A 27355-nucleotide genomic window follows, 5' to 3' on the forward strand; every position below is an offset into this window, starting at 1 on the left:
AACACTTCAATATTGCATAAAAATAGGATTGTTCCATTTTAAGTTCATGCCAAAGTCATTTTTTGGTTTAAAGGTCTCAATCCACATTCATTGTAATTGCGTGGAAAAGAGCAAATCTTCATATTTTTTCGTTTTGAGGTTTGCAGAAGAAGGAAAGTCCTGCAGGTTTTGATGACATAAGTGTATTGTTTTTATTATTTAAAAAGATTGCTGTATTTTCATCCTTTTGTGAACTGTCGCTGTAAGTGGACCTCTGGAAAATTTTCTCTGACCCCTTTAACAAAACGCATTAATGACTTTTCTCCGTAGGAAACATTCAGTGGGTTTAGTAAAAGAGCTTTCAATTACATTGATGCTGTTAATGCATACACTACTTTCATTTAACAGAAATCTTTAAACCATTAGCATTGTCTAAAAAAAAGCGAGATATTAAACACCCACTGGCTTTTCAGAAAATCACTTACATGGACCGCTAAAGAACACTGATGTTGCTGCATGACCAATACTTAATGCTCTCTTTCTCTCTCTCTCTCTCTCTCTCTCTCTCTCTCTCTCTCTCTCTCTCTCTCTCTCTCTCTCCCTCTCTCTTTGTTATTTTGTCTCAGGCAGCAATTCCTTCCTTCTCTTCATCTTACTTTTAAATGTTAGCGCCAGCTCAGATCTAAATAAAAACCCCATAATGCTCTATGGCTCTATATTTTCAAGGGTCTCTCATTTTACCTGTCCTTTCAAAGCACTCTTCTAGGATCTGTGTCCCATTGATGTTGAGTTTGGTGCATACCACTAGTTTTACATAAAACTTATTTAACATGATACAGCATGAGACTGCAGTTATATGAATTAAACGTTATGACTTACAGTACTGTAACAACATGTTTAGTAGTACTCGAAATGCTCTTTTAAAGGTCCAGCGAATGAAATTTAGCGGCATCTAGCGATGAGTTTGCGAATTGCAACCAACGGCGCACTCCACCCCTCCCTTTTGAAGAACTACGGCGGCTCTCACAGGACGAAGATTTTCGCTTCTTTGCCGAAGGAGATAACGTATTTATGAAACGCGTTCTGGAGAGCAGTTTGTCCGTTTATGGCTACTGTAGAAACCACATGGCGATTTCCATGCAATTTTCTTTCTCACATGATTCACCTCTCTTGCTCTTGTCTTCCTCTCACCCCACCCGTTTTTCCCCTGTTTTCTCAGTGCTGCTGTGCTCCAGTAAGCCTGATGGAGTCATTGTCCTGTTGCCTTCTTGTTTCTATGGTGACAAAGAGTGGCTTTTTTCCAGTGTGGTTTACGTTTCACTATCACTCACTCACACGCAATGCACACACAAACGTATGCAAACACACATGCACACTTTCACTGTGACAAATCTCCAAAACATGATTAATCTGCAGCCACTGTCAACTGTGCAACACAAACACTAAACGGAGTTGCGCAAACCACGCAAATGCGTAGGGCCCCGCAAGCTTGTGGGCCCCCTAGTGGCTACAAGCGGTAAAATCATTTGACGCTTGATTTAGACACTCAGATACACGTAATGAAGCGCACGTATCAAAGCGGTGCTAAAAAACGAAAGAAAGGAAAATAAATCTAATACTAATTTTACGAATATAGCAAAACAATGCTATGAAAAGAAGCATGAAAAGAAGAATCTTGCACCTTTTACTTTCTTATACTGTAGCTAAAAGCATTCTGTATTATTCTGAATAAAACAAAGGACACTTTTTCATCCCAAAACCAAGAAGGTTTATTCTTATAACAAACTGTAGAGAATTTTGTGCTGTTATGTGGTTATATTTGTATGTATATACGTCTCATTAATTCCATGTACTCAATACTGCTGTGCAATTCAAACAAAAATGTTAGGCAATGTGTCTTGACTTTGCTTAGGGCCCCCAAAGTGGTAAACACGCCCCTGACTAAACGTTAAGTATGAAAATCATCATGCACCATGCAATTCTGTTTGATTTAATTTAGGGAGTCACAATCACAGTATACCGTATTAATACTTGGCATGGCATTTGTATAAAGCTCCAAAACGCTTTAATTTTAGACCCTATGTTCATACCTATTTCCCAAGCCATTAAACGGCAATCAAGGCTCTTTTCCCACTTTTCCTACATCCAGACACGCAGCGGGGTACATACATTTTTTTCTGAAGGTCCGAGGGCGCATTTCATAGAAATCAGTGTGCTGTCACTCTTCGGCTCTCACATCCATCTTCCCAAGCGTGTGCGTGACTGACACTCATTTTCCTTCTGTTTTACCTTGTTTTTACTGAAACTTAGTGGATTGTGATCAGCCTTTAGCCTGTCACCCGTATCTTACCAGGAACTGTCAGGTTTCCTTGTTTCTTGAGCCTCTTTTTATGTGACTGCTTCTTTGTAACTTCTCTGTTGGAGATGTTCTTCATCTCGTGTAAAGCTCTGTTTGTACTGTCTCATCTCCGTCCCTGTGAAAGTAATTAAAATCTTTAATCCACCACATGCACTTATGTAAATAAATGAAACTCCTCAAGGTATAATTTGCAATTTAGTCTGCTTGAGTATTTTCTCATAAACAAATCTTTCTCAAATCTAGTCTCTTGATTCTGGGTTTGTATTTTTTTGTGGGGGATCTCGGGGGCTTTTAAAAGACAGCTCAGTGGTGCAGCTGTAATGTAATGCAAAAATGCATATCCCTCCGGCTGTCTTTTACCACGGACAATAAACTGATTGTTAATGATATGTTTTTCTCAATTATTATAATCAATTTTCTGTTATTTATAGGTTTTACAAGGTAAATTGAAGATGTAATGTTGTGGAGACATTAGTGGCATGGTGTTTTTGTCCTCGCTGCTGATCTCAGAGCTCCTTTTTGGAGTTTGGAGTTTGGATTGGGATCGGGATCAATAGAGCACGTCCAAGATCATTGAAAGGGGTTGACCCACTTACATTAAGTGCCTTTGGCCAGAGATGATGAGTTCTTTCAGGTCCAGTTCTTCCTGAGAATAGAGGCACACACAGATTTAGACTATGAGCTGGATAAAGATGAACGAGTGTCAAAAAGAACTAGCCACATAATCATATCAAACACTGTACAGGTATGATTTTAATGTGTATTAGATTTAGATTCAGATTTAGATTCAATTACATCATGTTTAGTAGATTTAGTGGTTTCCTATACAGAATTATAAGCAGTTCAAACATGTACAGCTGTAAATACACAAAATAGTTTCAACATATGTTGACCAGTCATAATCAAGACTGAAACTTTCCATTTTTAATATTTTTTTAGGTTTGAAACAATATTATTTTTATATTACTTCACTTTAAAGGGACAGTTCACCCAAAAATGAAAATTCTGTCATGAATTACTCTCAAGTTGTTCCAAACCTGTACAAATGTCTTTGTTTGGTTGAACACAAGGAAAGATATTTGGACGAATGCTTGTAACCAAACAGTTCTTGGACTACCATAGTTTGAAAAATGACAATGGTATAGTCAAAATGGCCATAGAACTGTTTGCTATCCTACATTCTTTAATTCTTTAAATTATAAAGTCATTTTTCCTACTATGGTAGTCAATGGGGTCCAAGAACTGTTTTGTTATAAGCATCGTTCCAAATATCTTTCTCTGTTCATCTGATCAAAAAAATGTATACAGGTTTGGAACAACTCAAAGGTGAGAAATTGTTTTTGGGTGAACTATCCCTTTAAGAATCTGAATAACTCTCCTCACTAATGCATGAATTAAAAGTACAATAAGTAATACTGAAGAAGGACAATTCTTGCCTGACGATTACAAAACATTTTTTTTGCCCATGTTGTGGTCGAAGTTCATAGGGACCCTTACAACATTTTTATGATGGACCCCCATGACAGGGGTCAGTGTCAACGGTTGTCCCTGACAACGGCTCTGTTGGTGATGTGAAAGAGTAAACGTATGCAGATGTGTTTCTGTGCATGACAAAGATAGTGTAGAGGTTAACTGCAGTTGTGTTTATGATAGTGTGTGTTTGTTAAAGGAGCGGTCTTTGTAATTGGAGGGCTAGACGACAGACAGCAGACCAGTTGGATTGGAATTGTTCGGCTGGCAGCACAGCTTTCCAAGTGGTGTTTTTCTACCTCATTTACTGCAGCTTTAAGCCATTAAAACTAGCGTCTGCTTTGATGATTGAAGATGTGTTCGGTTTACCCGCGTGCTACCTGCAGTAACTGTAACAATGAGGTGAAAACCACTTTCTTATCTGACCGTGAAAACGTCAATTCACTCTTGACGAATGAGTTTACAGAAAGAAATTGTGTCAGAATCCCACTGGGATTTGAAACCTGCTGGTGTTACTTGTCTGTTTGATTGTTGAATGGCCAGCCGTGCCTGATCACAGACGCAGTGGAACAGTGTGAAACTGGCAACGCGGTTGACCCAGATCAAGAGGACCAGGTGAAATATTACTGTGCAATGTCAGACTGTCACCATGTCCGATTTTAACCATACGAGTATCGTGGGCAGAAGAATGATAATGAATTAATCATGATATTTACTGAAATTATTTTGTTAAGGAATAAATAATTCTATCAGTAAAATCCTTGTTTATTTTGTTTATTTTGTGCGTTCTCTTTTTCAGCCTATGAATACACTCACAATAAAAATGTAGGGAAGGAGAGAGAGTGTGTGTGTGTAGTATAATGCAGTGTAAGTGGCTTTGGATAAAAGCATCCACCAAATGCACAAATGTAACCATTTTGGCTTTTTAGGCAAAAATTTAAACAGGTACTGAATAATTCACAGTATTATCATATACTTAGAATTAATACAATATCGATAATCATGGTTTTTAGTTTCACAGTTATTGTCAAGATCGGTATAGTGGGACACCACTAAATATTACATAAAATAAATGAATTAAAGCATACCTCAGTTTGGAAAAGCAATCGTCAACCATTGTATGCTGACAGCTTCTTTTGTTTTCCTGTGGTAATAAACACCATCTGGGACATGAGATTACCACATGAAAAAACTCATTCCCTAATGTACAACGGCTGACCTCTTGACTTTTATTATATTTTAGTACCCACAATTAATTTTTTATAGAGAACATGTATGTAAAATACAGCGTAAAAAAGTTGTTTTTTTATGACTTTTTAAATTTTGAGTTGCTGTGAGTTGCTAAATAAGTTGAATTTTATTTACTTATGTTGATGAGTTAAAGTAGGGGTGTCACAATATATTGGTATTGTCAATAACCGTGATACAAAAACACAATTATTGATACCGTGTTCATTTTTCCACATATGATAATATTGAAAATAATTCAGCAGTTCTTCGGATTAGATTTGTATTTCTTAACTTTCTGAATGTTATTCATTCTTATAATGATGTTCAATTAATATTGAACATCAAACTAGTGATGCATCTTAACATTTTCACAAATTCATTGCATTTTCCTGTTCTCTTTTGATTGACAGGATGTATCGGTCCTGATCATCAACTGCTTTTAAACTATCGGCCTATTGTGTGAAAAATTGCTTTTATCAACTCAGATTATTGGCCGATATATCGGTGCATCTCTAGTTACAAACGCTCTCTCCGCCTCACTGCACTCTTATTTTGAAAAATATTTTTTAATGCCAAAAAAGAGATAACAAAATAATTTAGTATTGTTTTATTTGTTCAAAAAATCAGTAGATATCAAGTACTTAGATGCAGTATATTATACTGTAATGCAGTAGAATATAAAAATGAGCATTATAATAAAATCACTTGAGCTATACACTGTCACTGTCAAGATTTCATTAAAAAAAAAATATTATTAAACATCACAAGCTGGTTAGGTTAACCTGTATTGCTAGTTTTTTGAGCACTTTGTAGCTGGTGAGGATGGGAGAAGAGCTTAGTCAGGCTGGAAAACTAGCCTTAAAAATATTTCGTGTGTGTTAAATGAGAGCTTGAAATAAAGCTGAGGCTAAATGGAATGTCAACACAATTTACAGGGTCAACCCAAAAGTTAATTACTTTATCATTAGACAAAATTGTTAAATGTCCCATCTAGTTACACTTGGAATTTATAAAATAACTAAAGTGTAGGTGAAATTTGTAGCGGTTCTACCGGGAATTGATAGCGCACTTAAACGCTAAGCCGTCAGACCCACTTCTCATGAACAATGAGGTCTCAAAGTGCAATCGAAGTTGAATCAAACTGCATCTAATTCCTCATCCTGCCAGCGCAGCTCATCCCATTACGCCCCTTCCTTGAGCGGAGAACGTCAAAAAGAGATCCATCAGCTGCCAAACCGTCCGTTCCTACATCATGGTAAATAAATAATGATCCGTCCACTTCATAGAATAATTATTGTCATTAAGCTTAAAGATGTTTTCTCAAACGTACCGCCCCGGGGTGTCTCAGCAGTCGATGCTTCATTGACCTGAGACCTGAACGAGACGCAGAGGTTCACTGAAGCGAGATAGAAACTCAAAGATTCAAGCTTCCATAAAGCATGTAGGTTTAAAATAACCTCGCTACTGTTTCTGTAAGGGAAACTATTGAGGTATAGAAAAAAATGCATGCAGTGCAAAGATGTTTTTATAATGTTTTAAACATTCTGACTGTGTCATTTGTTATGATAGCAACAGTTTTTGCTTTTAGCAAATTCTGCAAATGAGCTCCTCTTCATTTTAGTGCCAAGTGTAGTCATCACATATGGATCATTAGTGATGTTTCATGTCTTGGTTGTGCGATAAAACATGAAAATCTGTTTACTAAAGGCTCCCAAGTTTACGCTGTGTCAAGGAAAGCTGTAAATTCTTCGATTTTAATGATGTGTTGCAAAGATTGCTTGCAAAGATTCTGTGTCTTAGGAAGGCAGTTAAACGGATAAAAAATATACCAATATGACACTTCAGTGTTATTCTGCCGGCCCTGTTCACGTGTAGTGTTCACCTGTGTGCTCGACTGAGGAAAGAGATCAATTCTTTGACAGGAAGATGGAGTGAGTCATATGTCTGGCTTCCATGTTCGTTGTGACCTGTGGCACAGGAAATGAAATGTAGACTTTATCTGAGCGGCTTTTGGCATTCTCAAAATGAGATCGTGTTGGGCCTTTTTTACACGGTAGGCTGTGTGTATTAAATAATGGATGCAGAGTTTATTTATTTAGTGTTTTGTGGGCGTAAGGATTATAACTAGTTGTAAAACCTTACTAGGCTTACAGTAAGAGTTATTTCTTAAAATATGAAGGATTTTTGCTTTTGTTTTGTCTGGTTTATCAGGGTAAAACATGCTGGGATTTCTTGGCAAGGCTTATGCAGCAATATGGACTTAATTTTACGACTCGTTCCTTATTTGCATAGTGTTCCTTTGGGATAGTGTGATTTGGAAAAGATTCGTGTCACAGGTCACCAGTCAATATGTAGGTTATTGGTTTTAAATTGAAAGTACTAAATCATCCTTTGCTCGCCCCCATATCCCGTATTGGCCTTTTTAAGGTACTTTTGTTTTGCGAAAACATGAGGACATAAGTTAAGAACGAAACAACCACAACTACAGCTTAAGGAAATTGTTTTTTTGTCTTGTATTACTTCACTGAATGGATTCGAAGGAGAGGACCCAGCTGCCTCGCCAGTCCAAATAATGAGATATTCTTGTCTCGCTGAATGAGGGTCTATTTGTTTCCAAGTGTCTTCGCGCTCTCAGCCATGAACTTTAGTCCTCACACCGTATAGCTGCCTTCTTTTTGTCTTGCCTCTATATTTCATTCCAGAATTTTTCTCACATTTTATGTTTCCTGTTAAAACATAACGTTTTGGTGTATAGAAGGGCATGGATTTTGTTATGTTAGATGGGTGGGACATGCACATTTAGAGAGAGGATTTTATGCACACACATAAAATATATAGACCATTTTCCAAGACGTTAACAACACTGGTCCAGAAGCACTTTCTGTTTCCGTTTTTAAAAGGGAGGGTATAAGTGCTCTGTACGTCTTGCAAAAGGGTCTATAGATATAGACGATCATTTTTTATAGAAGATGTGTTTTGATTTCGACATACATTTCCATCTGAATATTTTCTGTAGAATTGCCTGTTCTTGGATGATTCAGTGGTCCTTTTTAAGCGTTCTGACAAATTGAGCTCCAAATGAAAACAGCTTTGAGGAGCACAGCTGGGGAGACACATCCGGGCTGGATTTCTGGGCTGATTGGTGGGTCCTCTTTCAGGCACTTTGAGGCTTGGTGTGTAATTGAACAGATGCTTGCCGGATCCGGTTTATGTTTGTGTGGCCCTTTCTAGTGACTGAATGTTTCATTTCACATTACAGTGAAGAGGTTGTGTTAAAGTGCATGTAAATATCCGTCTGCCATATGTGTCTTTAATTGGCTCTGTTTCAGTCTTAGTGAGCGGCCTATGTAGGCAGCAGTATGCAGTACTTGTGCTGGTTTCTACTAAATCTTACAGTTTCTAGGTCAGCATCACATGATTCTTTAGTGGCGAGGCAATCCTTTAATGCATCAGAACATGCTTGGTGAATTGAAATAAACTAAATTATGACTAGAAAGTATGCAAAAGTAGTCATATTCAAAACGGACTGTTTAACCAAATATTTGCATGTGTTATTTATTCATTTATTTGTTTTGCTTATTACAGTATTATTAATTGAGCCTTTTTTCGCTATGTTGTACACACTTGAGCAATATCCCAGTCATATTATTTTCATTATTAGCATACTGGAGCCAGAAGACCTTCACAGACATTTTGGTTAGCAATGCAAATTGTTTCTCTAACAAGTGGACATTTGCAGACTTCTGTGATAGATTGAGATGGGTGCAGTTTACACTCGGCATGCTTTTGCTGTCCAACTGTGCATGCACAATTACCCATGATGCATCAGTGGCACATCAGCAAGCATGAAAAGATCTCGTTTTCATTTCTGCCTGCTTTCCATTTTGCTTACTTTTTCTTATTCTTCCCCCCACCACAGCCCCTAACGCTATTACTCTTGTGGATATATACATATATTTCTCTCTATGTAAGAGTACTCAGGAACTCCATTTAGATAAAGGAGTGATAGTAACGTTGCGTGTGTGTGTGTGCCAGTCCAGTTCGGAGTCTGAGCGTGTGCATCAATGCATTTTTGAGTAGAGTACAATATTATAAAACAGACTTGTACTGTATCATGCAGCGGCAAGAGTGGTCTTCAATGAACCGATGAGAGCGCACGTCACTCCTCTCTTCATTATGTTACATTGGCTCACATCAAATCAAAGCTCTGCTCTTGGCCTACAAGACCACCACTGGTTCGGCACCCCATATCTTCGCTCGCTAATACAGACTTATGTACCCGCCAGATCCCTGCACTCTGCAAGCGAACAACGTCATGTAGTGCCGTCCCATAAAGGGAAAAAATCACTCTCACGTACCTTCTCTGGATCTGTTCCACATTTGTAGATCAGAAGATTCTGTTGCCATCTTTAAGAATCTTATGCGTTTTGTTGTCCTTATGTTGTTCCAATTGCTTCTATTGTCTACCTCATTTGTAAGTCGCTTTGGATAAAAGCATCTGCTAAATGACGTGATGTAATGTAATGTAAATGTATTATACACATTTCAATTTTATTTTAAATTGTGGTTGTCCCCATTTACACTTCTGTATTTTCTTTCCGAAATTGATTATGTAATCTTACGTTTTATTTACATTTTTCACATTTACCTGGGATTACATCCTAACCCTAAAACATGGTGAAGTCTTGCCGACATGTTTTTTCAATCCAGATAAAATCATGCAGCTCCTCTTCACGCCTCTCTCCTCCGCTCATCTCCTGTGCCCGGCAGCGGGCCGTTGCTTTGCCAGTATGGTGTGGTCAGCCAATCCTTTTAAATTGCTCTCATCCTGTCCTGTTTACCTGAGCACTGGGGCCTGTAATAAGATAATGATGCTCACTCCCAGGACCACAGCTTTACTTCGCCACAAATGGGCTTTTCGTCAAGGGGCCTACTGTACTGTAAGACACTTTGTGCTGTACAAACTGACACTTTTTGAAAGACCAGCTATTTGTCTAGATCTGGCGCAGAGAGGTTTCTCAAACCGCTATTGGTTTGTACCATATTCCAGATATCAGTGGCCTGTGGTGGACATGGCATTAAAAAGTTAATACATAAAACATATTCACCCTCATGTTGTTCAAAACCTCTATAACTTACTTCTTTCATGGACCACCCCAAAGAAGATATTTTGAAATGTATTATTTTGAGTGGTTTTGGGTCTATACAAGGGAAGTCAATGGGATCCAGTGTTGTTCTTCAAGATACCTTCTTTTGTGTTCTGCAGAAGAAAGAAAGTCATACATTTTTGAAAGGACAAGAGGGTGAGTAAATGATGAAAAAAATATATATTATGATTGATGAACTATCTCTATGAAAACCCCCAAAATGAAAGAGGCAAAACAGGCTTTGCATGCAAAAATGAATACCAGAAAAATTTAAAATCAGATTTTGTTTATTTTTAGTTATTATTAGGTCAGTTGATAAAGTTGAGTCAGGGGACATTTTAAAGGGTCAGTGTTTATTAAACCCATTGCTTTTTGCAGACAATAAAGGTGAAAAGATAACAGGAGGGGTTGATGGTGTAACTTTTAGATTGTCAATTCAATCATGGCAATTGGGAGATTATAGCAGCATTTGAAGTTGAAGTGCCCGAGATGTCTCTATCTTTGCTATCATTGCTATCTTTGCTAAAAAAGGACCGCAGAGAATGAAAGCACATATTACAGTTCTGCCATTTAGTGAAGGATGACTGGATGAGTGCAATGATGTGTTGAAAGAAACAGTGCACCCAAAAATAACCATTCTATAATTTACTCAGCAGTGTTGTAAACCTGTATGTTACAGTGCTTGTTGCATTCTGTAAAACACAACTTGAAGGAATGCTTCTGGCTGCTATTTTTTATACTATGAAAGTGGATGGGGATTGGATGTGTTGACCTCCAAAAAAGACAAAAGAAACACGGAATAGTGTCAAAGTTACTCGACGCATTCGTTTTAACATGTATTTTCTGTAAAACACAACCGGACAATGTTATAAGGAATGCTCTGGCTACTATTTTTTATAATATGAAAGTGGATGGGGTCTGGAGATGTTGACCTCCAAAAATAACAAAAAAAAGCACAAAAAGTATCACAAAGTGGTCTATGAGTTGTATTTATTTACTTAAAACTGCATCCTATATTTGTGTTTACATACATTTAAATATGTACAGTACAGTATGTACTGCACTGTTTGTTTGTAGACAATATTTGTTGCCTTTTCAGTTGTTTGTGGTCGATGCATTTTAATGTGTGCATGTTTGTGCATGTGCGACAAGTGCGTCTCTGTATGAGTGTAATTGCTGCAGTGTGGCGGGCCGCTGTGTTTGTGTGATTGTATCTAAGTGTTTGTGTGTCTATTGTCTGTAAGCCATTAAAGCTCTCTGTATGATGTTGGTGCCTTGTGGTAGGCAAGATGACTTCATTCACACTCGGTTCATGACAATGCATCCCCCAGCTGGCAGTCTGATACACCCGTCCTTGTGGGATTTGTGCCACAGGACAGCATCTCATCAAAGCTCTGATGTTGAACTTTGACCTCTGCAATTTTGGTTAGGCTGTGACATCTTAATGTGGAATAAAGAAAGCAGAAGTGTAGCGAGTAATACAGAGAGACATAGCCGATGCCTTCACTGAATGATCTGAAATGATCTATGACTAATTGATAGCGGATGGCCGGTGTGGTTGCACTTCTTTCTCCAAATTAACAGATTCAATTGGGGTTCAAATTTCAGGGCTTTAATCGCGTTCAAATCTGAGTAAGACTTACTATTAAGAGATTATGAATTATAAAGGTTAATTTTCATCTCCCAAGTACACGTTTTCAACTTTTTTGTAGAAAAAGGTTCAGAGTAGGTGTTTGTTTTTATAGCTTATTTGTTATATTCATTACCATTTGAGAGAGCTAGGGAAAAGAAATCAGATCAAATCAAATCAATTTGCTATCAGGGCTAGCTAAAGTTGTCACATATTCAATATAAAAAGGATTCAGACTCATCCTCGGTCTTGAGGTCTCAGTTGCTCTGCTGAGGCCGTGAGGTGACTCTGTGCCCAAGGCTGACTGACAGGTCTCTTCAGACACTACAGGATGATCTGAGAAGAATAAGTCTCTTTCTGAGACCTGTGAAAAACTCAATTGCACTGCTGTGTCTGAGCGTAACAGTAATTACAGCACAGTGCCCCCGCTGAGGGTGAGAATTCCCGCTCGCGTGTTTGTAGCACCGGCTTCAGCGCGGCTCATTCAGCAGAAGTCAGCTGCCCTTCGCCCCTAGAGGGGAGAAAATCAGTAGCTGTCAGTCATTTTTTACAGTCCACCATTGTGTGTTTCTCTGCCACGCTTTCAAACCAACAGTCAACCCCTAACTGCTTCGTTCTGGTTTGACTCCATACTGGTTATGTCACTGCAAGTCCAAGCTCATTTACATTTTTTTAGTTTGTGTAGTTGAGTTTTTTTCAAGTCAGTACTCTATTTAAGTCAGTAGTACAAGTATTTATGAAAAATTGTCTCAATGTTTCCTCATTTCCAGCTTAAAGGGATAGTTCATCCAAAATGAAAATTCTGTCGTAATTTATTCACCCCCATGTCGATCAAAACCTGTATATGACTATGTTCTGTGACACCGCTACCACCGCTACGTATAGGCTTATCCAATGACATGAGTTGGGGGTGGGACCACCTCTTAAACTTACGGCAAGAGAAATGTTTGAGAAATGTGTTTGTAAAATCTTAAAATGTTTTTACAATTACATTTAGTGATTAGCGGCCCAGAATTTACCTTTACAAATTATATTTGTAATATTTAATAGACATTTAGTTTCTCTTTTTGTAAAGATGCACTGTTTGATGTTTTTTAATGAAAGGATGAAAACAGGCTTTGTTTATGTTTATGTGCTTCAGAGGATGTGTTAGCATGTGTGTGTGTATGAGAGAGTATGACCAATACTGTAGCAGATATTTTTCCTAGTAATATTTTCTGTGCCGGAGTTAGTGACCTCGAGTAGAGATATATCCAGCATTGAAGAGCAGGATATTAAAAATCTCTCAGTTTTCTCAGTCTCTCGCCACCCTGCTACATTTGCAATAATAAGGTGTTTCTAGTGTAGTCTCTCTCTCTAACCACATTTTAAAACCTTTTCAAATTTGCATAACCTTAAACAATATTAGTTTAATTCTATAAATCGTGTAGATTTTTTTGTTGTTAGTAGTGGATTTGCACTATAAATGTATGTACTTGACATGACCTGTATATATTTGATAATAGCTGCTTCATACTTATGGATTTTATGGTGTGAAACTACAAAAAAATATGTGGGATGTTTGCACAATACTTGTTGCCCAAACAAGTCAGAAACATCAAATAATCGATGAATATTTCATCATCGTATATTGTATGTTGTCTGTCAAAATATACAGCCCCTGGCGTGTACTGCCTGTGAATTACTTCTCTGTTTGATGTGCTGTTCTGTTTGTTTTCATCTTTAAATTTTACATGAGCACATTTCACGGCTGTAATTCTCTTGTCCAGCGGAGGGCGCTTTTGTATCCACACAGACAGATTTGCTGGAAAAGGTGGATTTAAAAAAGAAGGTTGATAACTTCTGTTAACTTTTCTTTCGTGGTTTTTTCTTTTTCCTCCTTTCTGTTTTTTGGGTAGTGAGAATAGATAGATTGCGGGGGTGTTGCGCAGTTGCGGCAAGCAGCTCTGTCATATTTAATGGGGCATATCTGCTCATTCTTACAATCCTCCGCGTGATCCCTCCACCCCAACCCTGCCGCCATCTTCTCGTCTCCTTTAGCCTCAATTTCTCCTCATGTTTTTCCTTGTGTTTTGAGGTTTTCTGTAAATCAGATCATGTGTTGGTGAAGAAAGATGCTCCTATGCCAAACTGAAGAACGGTGACCGTATCGTTTGCCTGCTACAGTCACATTTAGTGCTGTATTTGCTATGTGTCAGAGGGGTGTTATTTCAGTAAGATTAATTATAAAGAATATGATTAAAAAACCCTCATGCACCCATTATAAGGAATTTGCTTACTGTGGGAGTTCAAGCCTGAAGGAATTGCCTTAAAGGAAAAGTGTGTTATTTCTGCACCAATACTGTCACCAAATACTATAAAATTGCAAAAATGAACTGCTTCATTTTCCATCGGATGAGCAAACAGATGTTACTCTATTGGTTGAGCAAATGTTGTTGTGTCGGGCTGTTCAAAACAGTGCAATGTTTCATATCAGCACAGTGTACACTTTAGTGAAATCATCTTATGAACGGTTTACTCTGCATATTAAATTGAAGATTTTTTTTTAAAGAAACATTTTCCACTTTTCTCAGCAAATGTGAATTGATACAGTATGTGTGTCAAGTAATAAATTCAATTAAAAACTGCCATTTTTGACACTGTTAATATTTACACGCACACTGGAGCAGCATGCGGTTGGTTCCGCTCCAGGGCTCCTGAGGGGACGCACAGGCTCATGTGCTGAACGCCAGGCAGCTGCATTGCCTTGGCAACATCTAATGGCTGTCAGATCAGCATTGCCACTGTGATGATGGGATTAGATTAGATTAGATTAGATTAGGTTATGTTGATTTCCCAGAACGCACACACACACTTAAGGCTGTCGGTGGCACGTGTTCAGTGCTTCAGAGATTTTGTGTACATGAAACATACGTATATTGCTCTTGTGTTACAACGCTTTTATTTATAATCTCTGTTTGTGTCAATGACCTGAAGTGTGATCCAGTTACAGAGACAGTGTAAATGTAAAGTTGATGTGAAATTGTTCACTTGTTCTCATTAAAAAATAAAGGAATAGAAGCTGTGGTACATTTTTGTAGATTCATCTATGACGTAGTGGGGGACTAGCCAAGTCCTCATGAGATGTGTGTGCCTGTCCTTTAGAAAATTAACCATAGTTTTGTAAACAGAATAAAACAGAAAAATCACATGTACTATAAAAAAAATCATTTTCTAAAGGAGTGTAAATATACATACCGTACATATCGGTTAGTTGTTCTCACCAATACATGGTGAAACAACCAAATGATGTAACCAAATATTTATGACTGGAGAAACAAATGTAATGATTTGTTTGTTACAGGATCTTGACCACCTTGGGCTCGCAGTTTGACTTGAGGACACTGCGGGCCGTTCGAGTGCTGAGACCCCTCAAACTGGTGTCAGGAATTCCAAGTACGTGTCTGATGGTTAAGAACACTGCAGCTTGTATTAATGTGATAAAGTGAAATATTTATCATCAACACATGTAACTAAATCTCTGTCTCTGTCAATCTAGGTCTTCAAGTCGTACTGAAGTCTATAATGAAGGCGATGGTTCCTCTTCTTCAGATTGGTCTGCTGCTCTTCTTTGCCATTGTCATGTTTGCTATCATTGGTGTGGAGTTTTACATGGGCAAGTTCCACTACACTTGCTTTAAAATTGAGACAGGTATGTTTACTTCAACAAATCGTGTATTACAGTAGAAAAAGCATATGATGATGCGGTTATTTCAGATTTCCTCCACCTTTCTCACTGCTAGGATTTACCCGTAAACTCTCCCTGCTTCCTGTTCAATGCACTTAATGGGATTGACAGAAACATGACAGATCTTCATGATTACTCTTTCTAAATAAATTAATAAAAAGTATTGGTAAGGTACTGTAAAACATCTCGGTTACGTCTGTAACCTTTGTTCCCTGATGGAGGGGAACAACGAGGGACGTTGTGTCGACAGAATGGGGTTTGACTTGAGAACCTATCATCTCTGACTGACTTTGAAAAGGCCAATGAAATTGGCGAATGAAATTTGCATGCCGGTCTCCGCCCCCGGATATCCGATGTGGAAGACGGTGTGCTGCATTCATTCACCTTTTTTGCAGTCCAAGTAGAGGCGCAGCGTACATACTGGACAATGGTCGAATTGGATCGCATAGCCGAGACAGATCGTCCTACCTAGCCACCATGGCGGTCTGGGAAGCACTAGCCAGGCTCCTACGGATCGACACAGGGGGGGACTAGGGGTTCGATCTGCTTCACCGATCCCCCGGGGGGTGGTTCGATGGCTAGCAGTGCGGCTCCCTCACCATGGTGGGGGGCCCGGGGAGGAGTGACTTACTGACTTATTGACTCTGCTGACTTACCTGCCCGGCGATAGTGCAGCTCAACGCACCGTCGAATTGAGAGTGGAAGTATTGCTGGAAGTATGCCCGATATCGCGTCTCACCCTGACGCAATGTCGAGTTGCCACACACGGTCGTATGGAGGGTGAGAGCGGCTGCGAAAAAAAACCCCACAGAGAGAGAGGAAACTCTTTAATGAGAATGTGGCTCTTCCCGTCAGGGTCGCTTCCTTTCGGCGGTTGGTGACGGGGCGGTGCTCTCCTCTTTGACGTCTTCTTCTGGGGGGCTGCCTGAGTAGGAAGGCGGCCGGGTCATGGCGGGGCTAATCGCCTCCGTCTGCTTCTTCACTGCCGAGAACTGGAGAAGTCCTCGACGGTATCTCTGAACAGCCCCCCTTGCAAGACGGGTGCATCGAGAAAGCGGACTTTCTCAGCGTCACGCAACTGCGCAAGGTTTGACGGGAGCGCGCAGAGAAGGGGGCGTTCCAGGTCTTACTAAGCTCCTCATGCACCTCCGGGAAAAATGGCACCGAGGCCGAGCGTGGCTTGAAGTCACGCCCAGAACCGAGGTACCAAGTATCCAACCGCGAGCATTGGGGGAGAGGCAGTGCAGTGCACTGCAGCCCAACGCTCGCGGTGGCCCGGGAAAGCATGGCTGACATCTCGACGTCCGTCTCTTCCTGGACTCGACCTCCCGGGGGAGGGAGCTCCAGAGAATCGTTGGGGTCAGATGCCAGAAGGTCGCCCTCCAATGCTGCAAGGGACACCTCACCTTCATCCCGTACTGTTGCCGAATACGTGGCTGAAGAACAAGACGGGGTGTGAACGGTCCGCGAGCCATTGGCTGACGGATTGAGGCTCACGGTAATCCCCATATCACCCTTGCTGCTCGCCGTGGTGGACGGCAGGGCTGAAGCCGCTGCTGTCACGGGACGGGAAGCAGACGAGGTGGTGGCTGGGTCCATAAAGAACACAGCCACCCGTGACCGCAAAGTCTGGATCGTCTTCCGCCCGCAGTGCTGGCAGGACGTATCCACAAACGCCGCCTCAACGTGCTGGATACCCGAACACTTGAGGCAGACGTCGTGTCCGTCCCCCGCCTCGATGAGGGTGTTGCATCCACGAGAACAGCGGGACATGCCACGCTTAGGAATTTTGCTCTTTTAGAACACCTCTGGTGCTGCCGAGACGCCCAGGGGAAGTCGCTGAGAGAAGGGACAATCTGCTGCACTGTGTCATAAGATTCCAGCAGTTTTCAAGCAGGAGGATCAGCATAGAGATGCGAAGGCTCCGAAGAAAAAAAGGTGAATGAATGCAGCACGCCGTCTTCCTTTTATACCCGGATATCCGGGGGTGGAGACCGGCATGAAAATTTCATTCGCCAATTGTATTGGCCTTTTCAAAGTCAGTCAGAGATGATAGGTTCTCAAGTCAAACCCCATTCTGTCGACACAACATCGAGAGACCGACAGAAAGGGAACCAGGCTTTCACATAACCAAAAAATATGTATGTGCACATTTATACACATTTACGAACAAATTTATTAGTGCTGCTTTTTGTGTTATGTTTGCCATTTCATGCATGTTTTACAATTCCATTTTTTTAAAGTCTCTCTTTCTTCTGTATTTGACGGGTTTGTTTCCAAATTGGAAACATTCCAAATATTAATTGGAATGCACAATAAAAAACATGATTTTTGAAAAAATGTAAAACGGAGTTATCACATTTTGGAAATAAACTCTTCATTTGTATCTCTCCTAATGAAAACAGTAATTTGTTGTTCAATAGATTTTTATGATGCTGTGAAGTATTGTAATGGTCATTTATCACGAGTCTGATACTATTACACACATAAGCATGGGAATATTTCTTGCTTTAAAGCTGTGGTCCAGCAAACGGTCTCATGTATCGGCACAGTATGATTCTTGAAGACGAGCACATGAGCTCTGCTGTGCCAGCTGAGGCCGTGTGTGCATGTTTGTGTATTTATGTACCATATTTGCGTGTCCACGGTGTGAGGGTGCTTGACAGGCCATTAATGTACCGTGTGTGTGTGTTATTTCAGTGAAACAGTGTGTGTAATTAACTGGTGTTAGTAATGAGGTTTCGACTGAGCCGCTAACACATGCTCAGCTGCTGGCGGCTTCACCCCTCAGTCAGCAACATCAGCAAGTGCTATTATGCCTGAGAGAGAATTCCTGACTGGCTCGGAGATGGTGGTTTCACTAATTTGCTGTTCAAATACATAAACCCATTGATCTCAGTAATAAAGATTTTTTAAATATACGTAACACAGTGTGTGCGTGTGTGTGTCACCGAGTTAGAAGGGGTGAATACATAGACTGTGGATGTCTGTGTTGATCTATTTCATGTTGTAACAGGAAGCTGGAGAGGACATACTAAAGTTCCTATACTGTCATGTCTCTGTATTTAGCGTTACTCTTTGTTTTTGTTTACTGTACTTCCTTTGCCTGAAGTAGTTGTTTCTGTTTGTTTGCGTGTGCGTTTAGGAGAACGGGATGGTGATTATCCATGTGGTACAGAGACTCCTGCAAGAACGTGTCCCAATGAAACGGAGTGCACGGGGTATTGGAAAGGACCCAACTTTGGCATCACAAACTTTGATAACATCCTTTTCGCCATCCTCACAGTCTTCCAGTGCATCACCATGGAAGGATGGACTGATGTGCTTTATCATGTGAGTAGCTGTCTCTGCGAGCGCTACACATTGGTCAGTTTATGAGTTTGAATTTAAATTGGCCACACCCACAGGATGTTGAATGGAAATTGACTGAATTGCAATGTACAGAAATTCAACGCAGACATAGAAATTATTTATATCCGACGCAACTTCTAAGCACTCCTCAATTACTATGTTGTGTGGACCACGATTTGACCTTCTGAAGCCGTTTACACTTAAAATATTTTTTTTTCAGTAAAAAATGTATTTTCCTTAGAATTTACTGTAGTAAACTGTTGTAAATCACAGTATTGTGTAGTATATATAGTAATTTCTACACTTCGTTAATGCATACTACAGTATTCTGTAGTATTAACTAGTAAATTGATAACCTGCGGTAAATGCTGTAGTATACTTTAATATTTACCACGGTTAGGTTAAAAACACTATGCCCCGGTTTCACAGACAAGGCTTAAGGCTAGTCCCAGACTAAAAGGAATTTTGAGCTGTCTTAACTGAAAATAACTTGCCCTGACACAACTTAAAATATATCAGTGCCATTGTTTTGTCTCAAGATGCACATTTGTAATGTTTTTCTAAGGTATTTTAATAAAAGCGACTTAAATAGGCTAAATTCTTAAAAGGCATAGTCCTGGTTTAGGCTAAACCTTGTCTGTGAAACCGGGCCTATATTATCTAGAACTGTTACTACAGTTTACTTTGGAAAATACTAATAAGTATATTACAGTATTTTTATACCATTTTAATTATACTTCCTTCAATTCCAGTTCTTCGTCATGTTTGTTACTTTAATTCAAAATAAAAATATAATGGAAGGCATTCTTAATTTACTTTTAAATGCCTCACAACTCTTGATTCTGATGTGTGTAATCTCAAAGGCCTCTCTGTGTTTTCTGAGTTTTGCATTGTGCTTCAAAACATCTGACAGTCTGTGTTCTGCTTGTCTGAGTGTTGAACTCATGAGACCGTCTTTCTCTAAAGGTGCCAAAATCTGTTGCTGATGTGAATACAAAGTGAAAGAATTTTAATTGCACACAGTCAAATAAAATACGCAAACTGGCATGTTCACAAAACGTAGCACCTTTTGACATCAATTCACCCCCCCGTGTCTATGAGCTGGGCCATCTGTTCTAACCACAGGTCCGCCATTTAAAAGACATCGCTTGTAAATGCTTGCATGTACTGTACTGTCTGTGGTTCCCCGACACTCGGCGATGTTTCCGAGGAGTGTAGACTCAAGCCTGCTGAGTGACAAGTATCAGATTGCTGTAGCTTCACCTGCTGCCCATCACCTCACAGTTTACAAATCTGTGCACGTTGCCAGAGCATGGTGTTGGGCAATATATCGTCACTGTTGGGCGGAATCCTCACATCTCCAAAACCATTATTTTTCAGTAAATTAAAAAAACTGCATATTTTTTGAGTTATTAAACATTGTATCTTTAAAGTTGGTATTATACCTTATATTGCTATCATATACTGTTGTGTACCAACATTAACACAACATTTCCCCAAAACCATGTTTAATCGGAGATACAAGGTTTATGACTTGGGAGCAGGGAGATACGAGATTACGCTGTCATTGATAAGAATGGTACGGACACAGACGTCGCTGCTGCCAGCAGTGTTCATCAAAGTCTGCGGTCGCTTTGAGCCTTTTGACAAGAGACGAGGCTTTAAGAGCTAATGAAAGCTAATGATTGTGGTTACATACATCTTCCTAAACTCTATTTTAAACGTTAGAGCTATGAGTGATGCAATACCAAAATAAAACGTTAAACAGGCTTTCTAATATAGGCGGAAATTAATCTGCACGGAAATAAAGTCGGCGGTCGCGTTGAGCATCTTGAAAAGAGAAAAGGCTTCAATAGTTAACCAAAGCTAACGACTGTGGTTACATACATCTTCCTAAACTCTATTTTAAAGGTTTAAGAACTATAAGTGATGTAATACAAAAAACGATGAGCTGACTAGGCTGTCTAATAGGCGGAAATTAGCCGAATCTGCTCGCAAATTTACCTTCGGGGCTCACGGGCTTCCTTCTGCACCGAAGCATTACAGCTATCGATTTTTAACAAAACAGACCTACTCAAATGTATCTAACCTAACTATTTTCACTCGTTATTGTCTAAAAAACTTTCAATCAGGAGACGTAATGCCGAGAAGCTCCCGCGGAGTGAAGAAGAGGTGGAGTTACGAGACTTCTCAGACAGTTGAAGTGTCCAATGGAGTTAAGAGATTTGCTCTCAAGCTATTTTCAACTCTTTAGATTGGTTAATAATTTGTAAAAATAACAGACCCACATGGGGACTGACCAATAGCATCGATTTGTGAAAAAATATGAAATTGACCAAATTTGGACATAGGAGGTTTCCGCCCGACAGCGACGATATGCAACATTGTTACTGTTTCCCTGACACAGACTGAGAGAGGAATTATGTTAAGACGAATTCAAATTGTGCTGCCAGCTGAAATCTGTTATCTTTCTTTCCGTTCTAACCTTTACAATCTTTCCTTTTGTTTTGCCAATCACTGTTCATGTCACCACAGACTGGTTTGGCAGGTTTTTTTCTGAGAATATACTGTAGCTTTTCCTGTAAACAGGTCTGTGTGAGAGTCAGCTTCATCATTTCAGTGCCAATTTGTAACTACTGGAGCTTGTAGTTAATCGGCTGCTTTTTGCCCAGGAGCTTGAAACTTATTTCACGCAGAGTTATTTATAATGTCATCGATGACTGACTGCAATTTTAAATCTATTAGCATTGATAAGCAATGAGCTATAATTGGTGACAAATAGAGTGTAAATGAATGCATACCTGTATTGTTCATCGTAAGTTCTAGATCTGCCACAGAAGCAGCACATTTGCAACTTTGTGTTCAGTTACTTTTACTCCGTCTTTTTGGGGACACATTTTTTAAACAGATAGAGAGCGGCTAGAAAAGAACTGGGGAGAAAGTAAATGAGATTGAAACAGGTCTACCCAACTGCTATTAAAGATAAAGTGGAAGAACTACTGTACATCAAGAAGTGAGAATCATGACAGGGCTCCATTTTCTAGATTGCATGTCAGTGTAGCTGGTATACGTGACTCTTTAGGATGATGTTTTTATAGTGCAATAATACAAACAGCAAATGGAATCATGGGATTGTCTATGATGAATTATATAACTATATGTGCTTTATTATAAATTTCGGACTTTCTTCCGGCGCTGCAAAACCCGTGATCATGTTATTATTGATTTGCATTCATAAAGATTCAAATGCTTTATGAACACAGTTGGTTGTTTAATACAATCTGTCTCGTCTAATTTGAAAAAAAATGTTTTACTGGTTAGATCATCTGTAGTGAAGCAACACTGTGTAGTGAGCTTACCAGTTAACTAAAGGCAGAACTATTGGTTGTATCCACAAAGGGCTATATCTTGTACCAGAATGTACGATTTTCAGGGGTTTATTGGTTTTCTAAAGTACATTTATATGATGTGTTTTTTGAATATACTGTTTCAGAATTGGTATATCATTTTTAGTTATTTTTTGTTCTGGATGTGGGCATTACAGAAGCCATTGAAATGAGCAAGACTTTTATATATGATAATTACAACATTAACTTAACACATAAATAAGTAAAGGAAGTAAATTGGGTTTATGAAACGTTCGACTCCACCTGGGGGGTAATAATGTCTTTGATGGCATGGGTGATGGCAAGCTGCCTAGAATGAGACATTGTGTGTTCGACAGCCCTGCGCGTGTCACCATGCTGCATTGCATTTAGCATTAATGTTGATGTTACTCTGACAATCATCTGCTGTATTTTTATTTTAGCAGCGTGTGTGCGTGTATGTGTGTCCACACGGGTGTATTTCACATCTCATTAGAGCGAGCTGAGTCACCAGCCGTCCGTGCACCTTGACCCTGTCAGACAGCCATCATGAGTTGTCAGACCAATTCCTGTGCTCATTAAACATCTTTAAAAATAGTCTGTCAGGGGCTGGATGGAGTAGAATATTGGATTGTTCAACGGTGGAGTTTCGCTAGTTCTCTCTCTATCTCTCTCTTTTGGATGCAACTCATTATAGTGACTTTAAAAGAATGCATGGAAGGAGGTGTAGTGTGCGCTTTGTCTTTATTATTTCAGTATCCTATTTAGAGTGAGCGATATATGATGACTGCAGCAGAAGGGCTTGTACAATTCATATTTATCTCACTGTAAAGACTCACAGATGATTGACGCTTTAGTTCGCTGATCTATTTATAAAGTGGTTTAGAAAGGTAAGCTGTCATTGCTGATAAGTCAGCATTTATGGTACACATATCCATTTTAAAAACAAGAATCTCTTTTCGGTGAAAATCTATGTGCATATATCTTCATGTTCTTATTTGTGATGTGAAGATATTGAGCCACATGGAATGTGCATTCTAACATGCTGTAGTGATAAATTGCTTTGGTTTTCCAAGGAAGTGCAATTCCCTAAGTACTCCGTCATCAGCAGAAGGGAAAGTAGATAGCCTCCTCTGGGTACTGAACAATGACTGTTTCACACAGATATCTCCTCCCCATCATCCCTCTTGGGAGCTCATACAGTGCATTCTGCTCAGTTCACTGTTGCTTAATTAGGAGTGAAATTCCTCAGTGTAAGCTCAGAAAGTCTAGTGTATACTGCTGCAACGAAAGGCCTTCTCAAACTGCTCTTCCTTTGTTATTAATGTAACGCTAAGCAAATAATTAGAAACAATAGTATAGTATAATGCAATGTATGTCCCTTTGGATAAAAGCGTCTGCCAAATGCATACTGTAAATGTAAATAAATGTAACGGCACATCTGATTGTTCTTTCAAATCGCTGCTTCACCCCCTGGTGAATGACAATATAACTGAGGTTTCGGTTTTCACCTTTAGTTTTAGTTTCATTCAGAAATGTTGTTATATAGCCACACAGCAAAATCGCCAGTGTTAAAAAAGGTCAAATTAACTCTCACACTCTTTGAGAGTGTGGATTATATATACACCGTGAGTGTTAATTTGACCTTTTTTAACACTGGCGATTTTACTGTGCACATTAAAATGAATAAAAAAAATCCCGAACATTCACTTTATCTACAGTGTTCTGATAATGTTACAACTTTTTCATTTTCAGATTTTACTCCCTTTACGGCTCTATTTTCATAAAAGGCCTATTATAAGAATTCTCTGGCTTACTTTTTGTAATGTTACGACTGTTTTTTTAAATCTTTTTTATGTGGCAATAAAACTGTATATAAAAAAATATATAGTATTATTCCCATTCATAACAGGAGGATGTGCATGCACTAGTAGGAAGACACTAAGGTTTTTCAAACTGCGCTTAAACCCGGGTAGCCTCTACGCCGTAGGCAACACAGCGGTTTTCATTTATACTTGTGTGTCAGTGTCTGCGTCTACAGGCAATGATCACTAGGTGTCAGTAGCTGTGTTCCAATTCAAAGGCTGCGACCTTCTTAGGTCGCGGACTTAAAAACTAGGTTTCGGTCTTCAAAGCACGCAGCCCCCAAAGTCCACAAAGCGAACCAAAATGAGACGGTCTAGCCTCATGCAGGATTTCCAAGTTACGTCACCTGCTGCTCCTGTCACGTGGTGACAGCAGCGGGACACAGCAGAGACATTTCAGACTTTTTTTAAACAGACACGGAAACTTAAGATGTTTATTTTATTTTAGAGAATATGACGCATTTATGTAGATTAAAACAACCCAACAGTATATATGACAATATGAATCAACAACATCATGTATAATATAAAAACACAGACAGGAACAGTTTTCTGCAGATTACCTACTTTTATTTAACTAAAGTTTCGAATTTAGATATGTAGCCGTTACAGGCGCGCAATGAATCTCGGGATAGCCTAGGCTGTTAAGGATCCATTCGTTGTAGCCTTGTCAGCCCGCGGAAACAAGGTCGCATTTTGAGGCAGCCTTCGAAATGGGACAGCCTTTTCCAGCCTTCAGTCGCGCTGCTGTGATGCAACCGGTCTTGAAATACAGCCTTCGAAGCATGCAGCCCAAATTGGGACACAGGTAGTGTAGACAACAGCCGAAGAAGAAGCATCTCATTGTGTATGCTGTCTAAGAAGCATTAGTAGTGATAGCGGCAAGTAAACAGTCACTTTTGTTAAATACAGAAGAACAAATAATTGACTTCATTCGGAAATGCGTTGAGTAAACATGAGGCTATCGCAGAGTTTTTGACATTAGGGAGGGGTTCAAACAGACCAATCACAGCGCTTGCGGTCCGCGCTGGGTCCGCGTTGAGTTAACGTGTTGTTACATTTTTGGAGAGGTGCATGTCAGGCTCCGCAGAGCTACGCAAAGCCTACAGCATACGGACGACCATAACTTGAGCTTTATTCTAAACCCCGGGGAAACGAACGTTTCACACTTGTAATTTGGATTCTGCATTGTGGTGCTGAACGTGCACAGTGTGAAACGAAGCGGGGTTAGAATGAAACGACCAGACGCTTAGCAATGGACATCCAATCAAAAACTGATCAGCGCTTACCTCATATCACGAGATGTGCACAGTCCATAATCTGTGTGAAAAGCTCTACTGTGGGTGAAAGTAGTTCAAAACAGTGAAAAAGAGACAAAACCTGGTGAGCTGACAACCTAGACTGTATTTTAAGGCATCAATGCACAGTGTTAGCAGAGAATTGTTACAGATGAGTTCATTCAGTACCAAAAGGTATTGATAAAAATCTATCTTGGTTGGTAGGGATTGTTTTATGTGATCAACGGCATTGGCACCAGCAGGGTAGTTATATGAGGGAATGAGATTGATCCACATGTTTGGTCTGTAAAGGCTCCCAATGGGATGTGTTTTGAAGAGCACCAAAGATGGGGTTCAAAGCAGAAACGCTCTCCTTAAACATTTTCTTTTACATTGTAGCGTTCTGAATGTATTACATTTCATAACAGTTAAAAAAATGGCTACAGTGGATCCATTCACAACATAGTTAAAGGGATTTTGGTTGTCACCAATAACCTAGCAGTCTGCGCACTGACATACTATGCAGTAGTGCTTCGGACAACCCAAGTCTGACTCTTGACTCGGTCCCTTACCAGCTCCTGTTCCCCCCCCTCTCTCTCTCTCTCTCTCTCCCTCTCTCTCTCTCTCTCTCTCTCTCTCTCTCTCTCTCTCTCTCTCTCTTCTTCTCTCTTTCTTCTCTCTCTTCGTCGTCGGTCTCACATCTCTCTCTCTCTCTCTCATCCCCTATATCAATTTCGGTCATAACTATACTTTCAAAAATAACACTGTAAGTGCCAAAACTATAACTCCATAAGGCATTTTTGTAATTCCAGATGTGTTAATGTTGTTATTATTATGGGATTATTATTATAACTGCTTATCTGTTTTCATAGACCAATGATGCCTCGGGGAACACCTGGAACTGGTTGTACTTTATCCCTCTCATCATCATCGGCTCCTTCTTCATGCTTAACCTCGTCCTGGGTGTCTTATCAGGGTAAGTTCTCTCTTGATCTCTTTTTCATCTGCATTTTATCCTTGCTTCTCTTTACATCCATTGCTTCATAATTATCTGCTATACAGTATATGTTTTATACTGTATATCAGTTGTATTGCTGTGATGGCTCATCGATCAAACATTCTTCACTATTGTCAATATAAACAATCTGACAATTCATGTAAAAGTTTAATGGTTGCATTTTCAGTTTAAATGCAGATACATCTATAACAATTCTGCGACGGTCATTCCATGGTAACTTTTCGTTGGAGTTTACAGTAATCTTACACATTTTGGTATATTGAGTATATTGTTTTTTTTAATAAATAAACACTGTGTTGTGGCTTTATGCATGGTCGCACACTTGCATTTGTCACTATATTATTAACATGTTTGGTCACATAAACTTTTCATTACACTTTTCATTAGTTAAATATTTACAAAAATTAACAGACAGACATAAGAGTTGACCAGTAGTTATGATGTCAATCACTCAATCAATCATACATTACATTAGATGCAAGGGTTTAGCAGGGTCTTTTATCGTAAATCACTTAGCATAGAAAAATTAAACCCAGGTAATCCATGGCATTCATTTTGGGAAGTGTCCATGCCATGTGTTGGTTATACAGAACATTATCATGGTCTGGCAATGGGCATTGGAATATCATTGCTGTCCCCTTTCATGTCAGCAACTGTACTTGAACTTGTAATGCTCATGGTATCATATCCAGATGATCTTGCATGGAAGCTATGCTGAAGCCATTGAAACACTTTTGAAACGGGGTTCAGAGTGTGTCCAGATAAACGGCTTCTATCAGAAAATGACTCTCCACTCACTGAAAACAAGAATGATGTTGTTAGATTAATTGTGTTCACAATAGGGCTGTCAATAGATTAACATTTTTAATCGTGATTAATCGCATCCTTTTCGTGTGATTAACTGCGATTAATCGCACACGTATAGTGAAATTAAACA

The 27355-nt window shown here is 39.5% G+C and overlaps 2 protein-coding genes across 2 annotated transcripts in view; one reads left to right on the plus strand and one right to left on the minus strand.

Annotated features, from left to right (window-relative positions):
- Positions 1-26380, plus strand: part of LOC130569766 (voltage-dependent P/Q-type calcium channel subunit alpha-1A-like) — a 47117-nt gene extending 20737 nt beyond the window's left edge. The window contains exons 4-7 of the mRNA XM_057359611.1: positions 15159-15250; positions 15354-15506; positions 18688-18875; positions 26273-26380. Coding sequence (XP_057215594.1) covers positions 15159-15250; positions 15354-15506; positions 18688-18875; positions 26273-26380 — 541 coding nt within the window. The remainder of the gene's footprint in view (positions 1-15158; positions 15251-15353; positions 15507-18687; positions 18876-26272) is intronic.
- A 185-nt stretch (positions 26381-26565) lies between these two features.
- The window catches only part of LOC130569759 (GTPase IMAP family member 8-like), a 45612-nt gene continuing 44822 nt past the window's right edge, over positions 26566-27355 (minus strand). The window contains exon 6 of the mRNA XM_057359599.1: positions 26566-27215. Coding sequence (XP_057215582.1) covers positions 27016-27215 — 200 coding nt within the window. The 3' untranslated portion in view covers positions 26566-27015. The remainder of the gene's footprint in view (positions 27216-27355) is intronic.

Source organism: Triplophysa rosa, linkage group LG19 (genome assembly GCF_024868665.1).
Source record: "Triplophysa rosa linkage group LG19, Trosa_1v2, whole genome shotgun sequence".
NCBI classification, from domain to species: Eukaryota; Metazoa; Chordata; class Actinopteri; order Cypriniformes; family Nemacheilidae; genus Triplophysa; species Triplophysa rosa.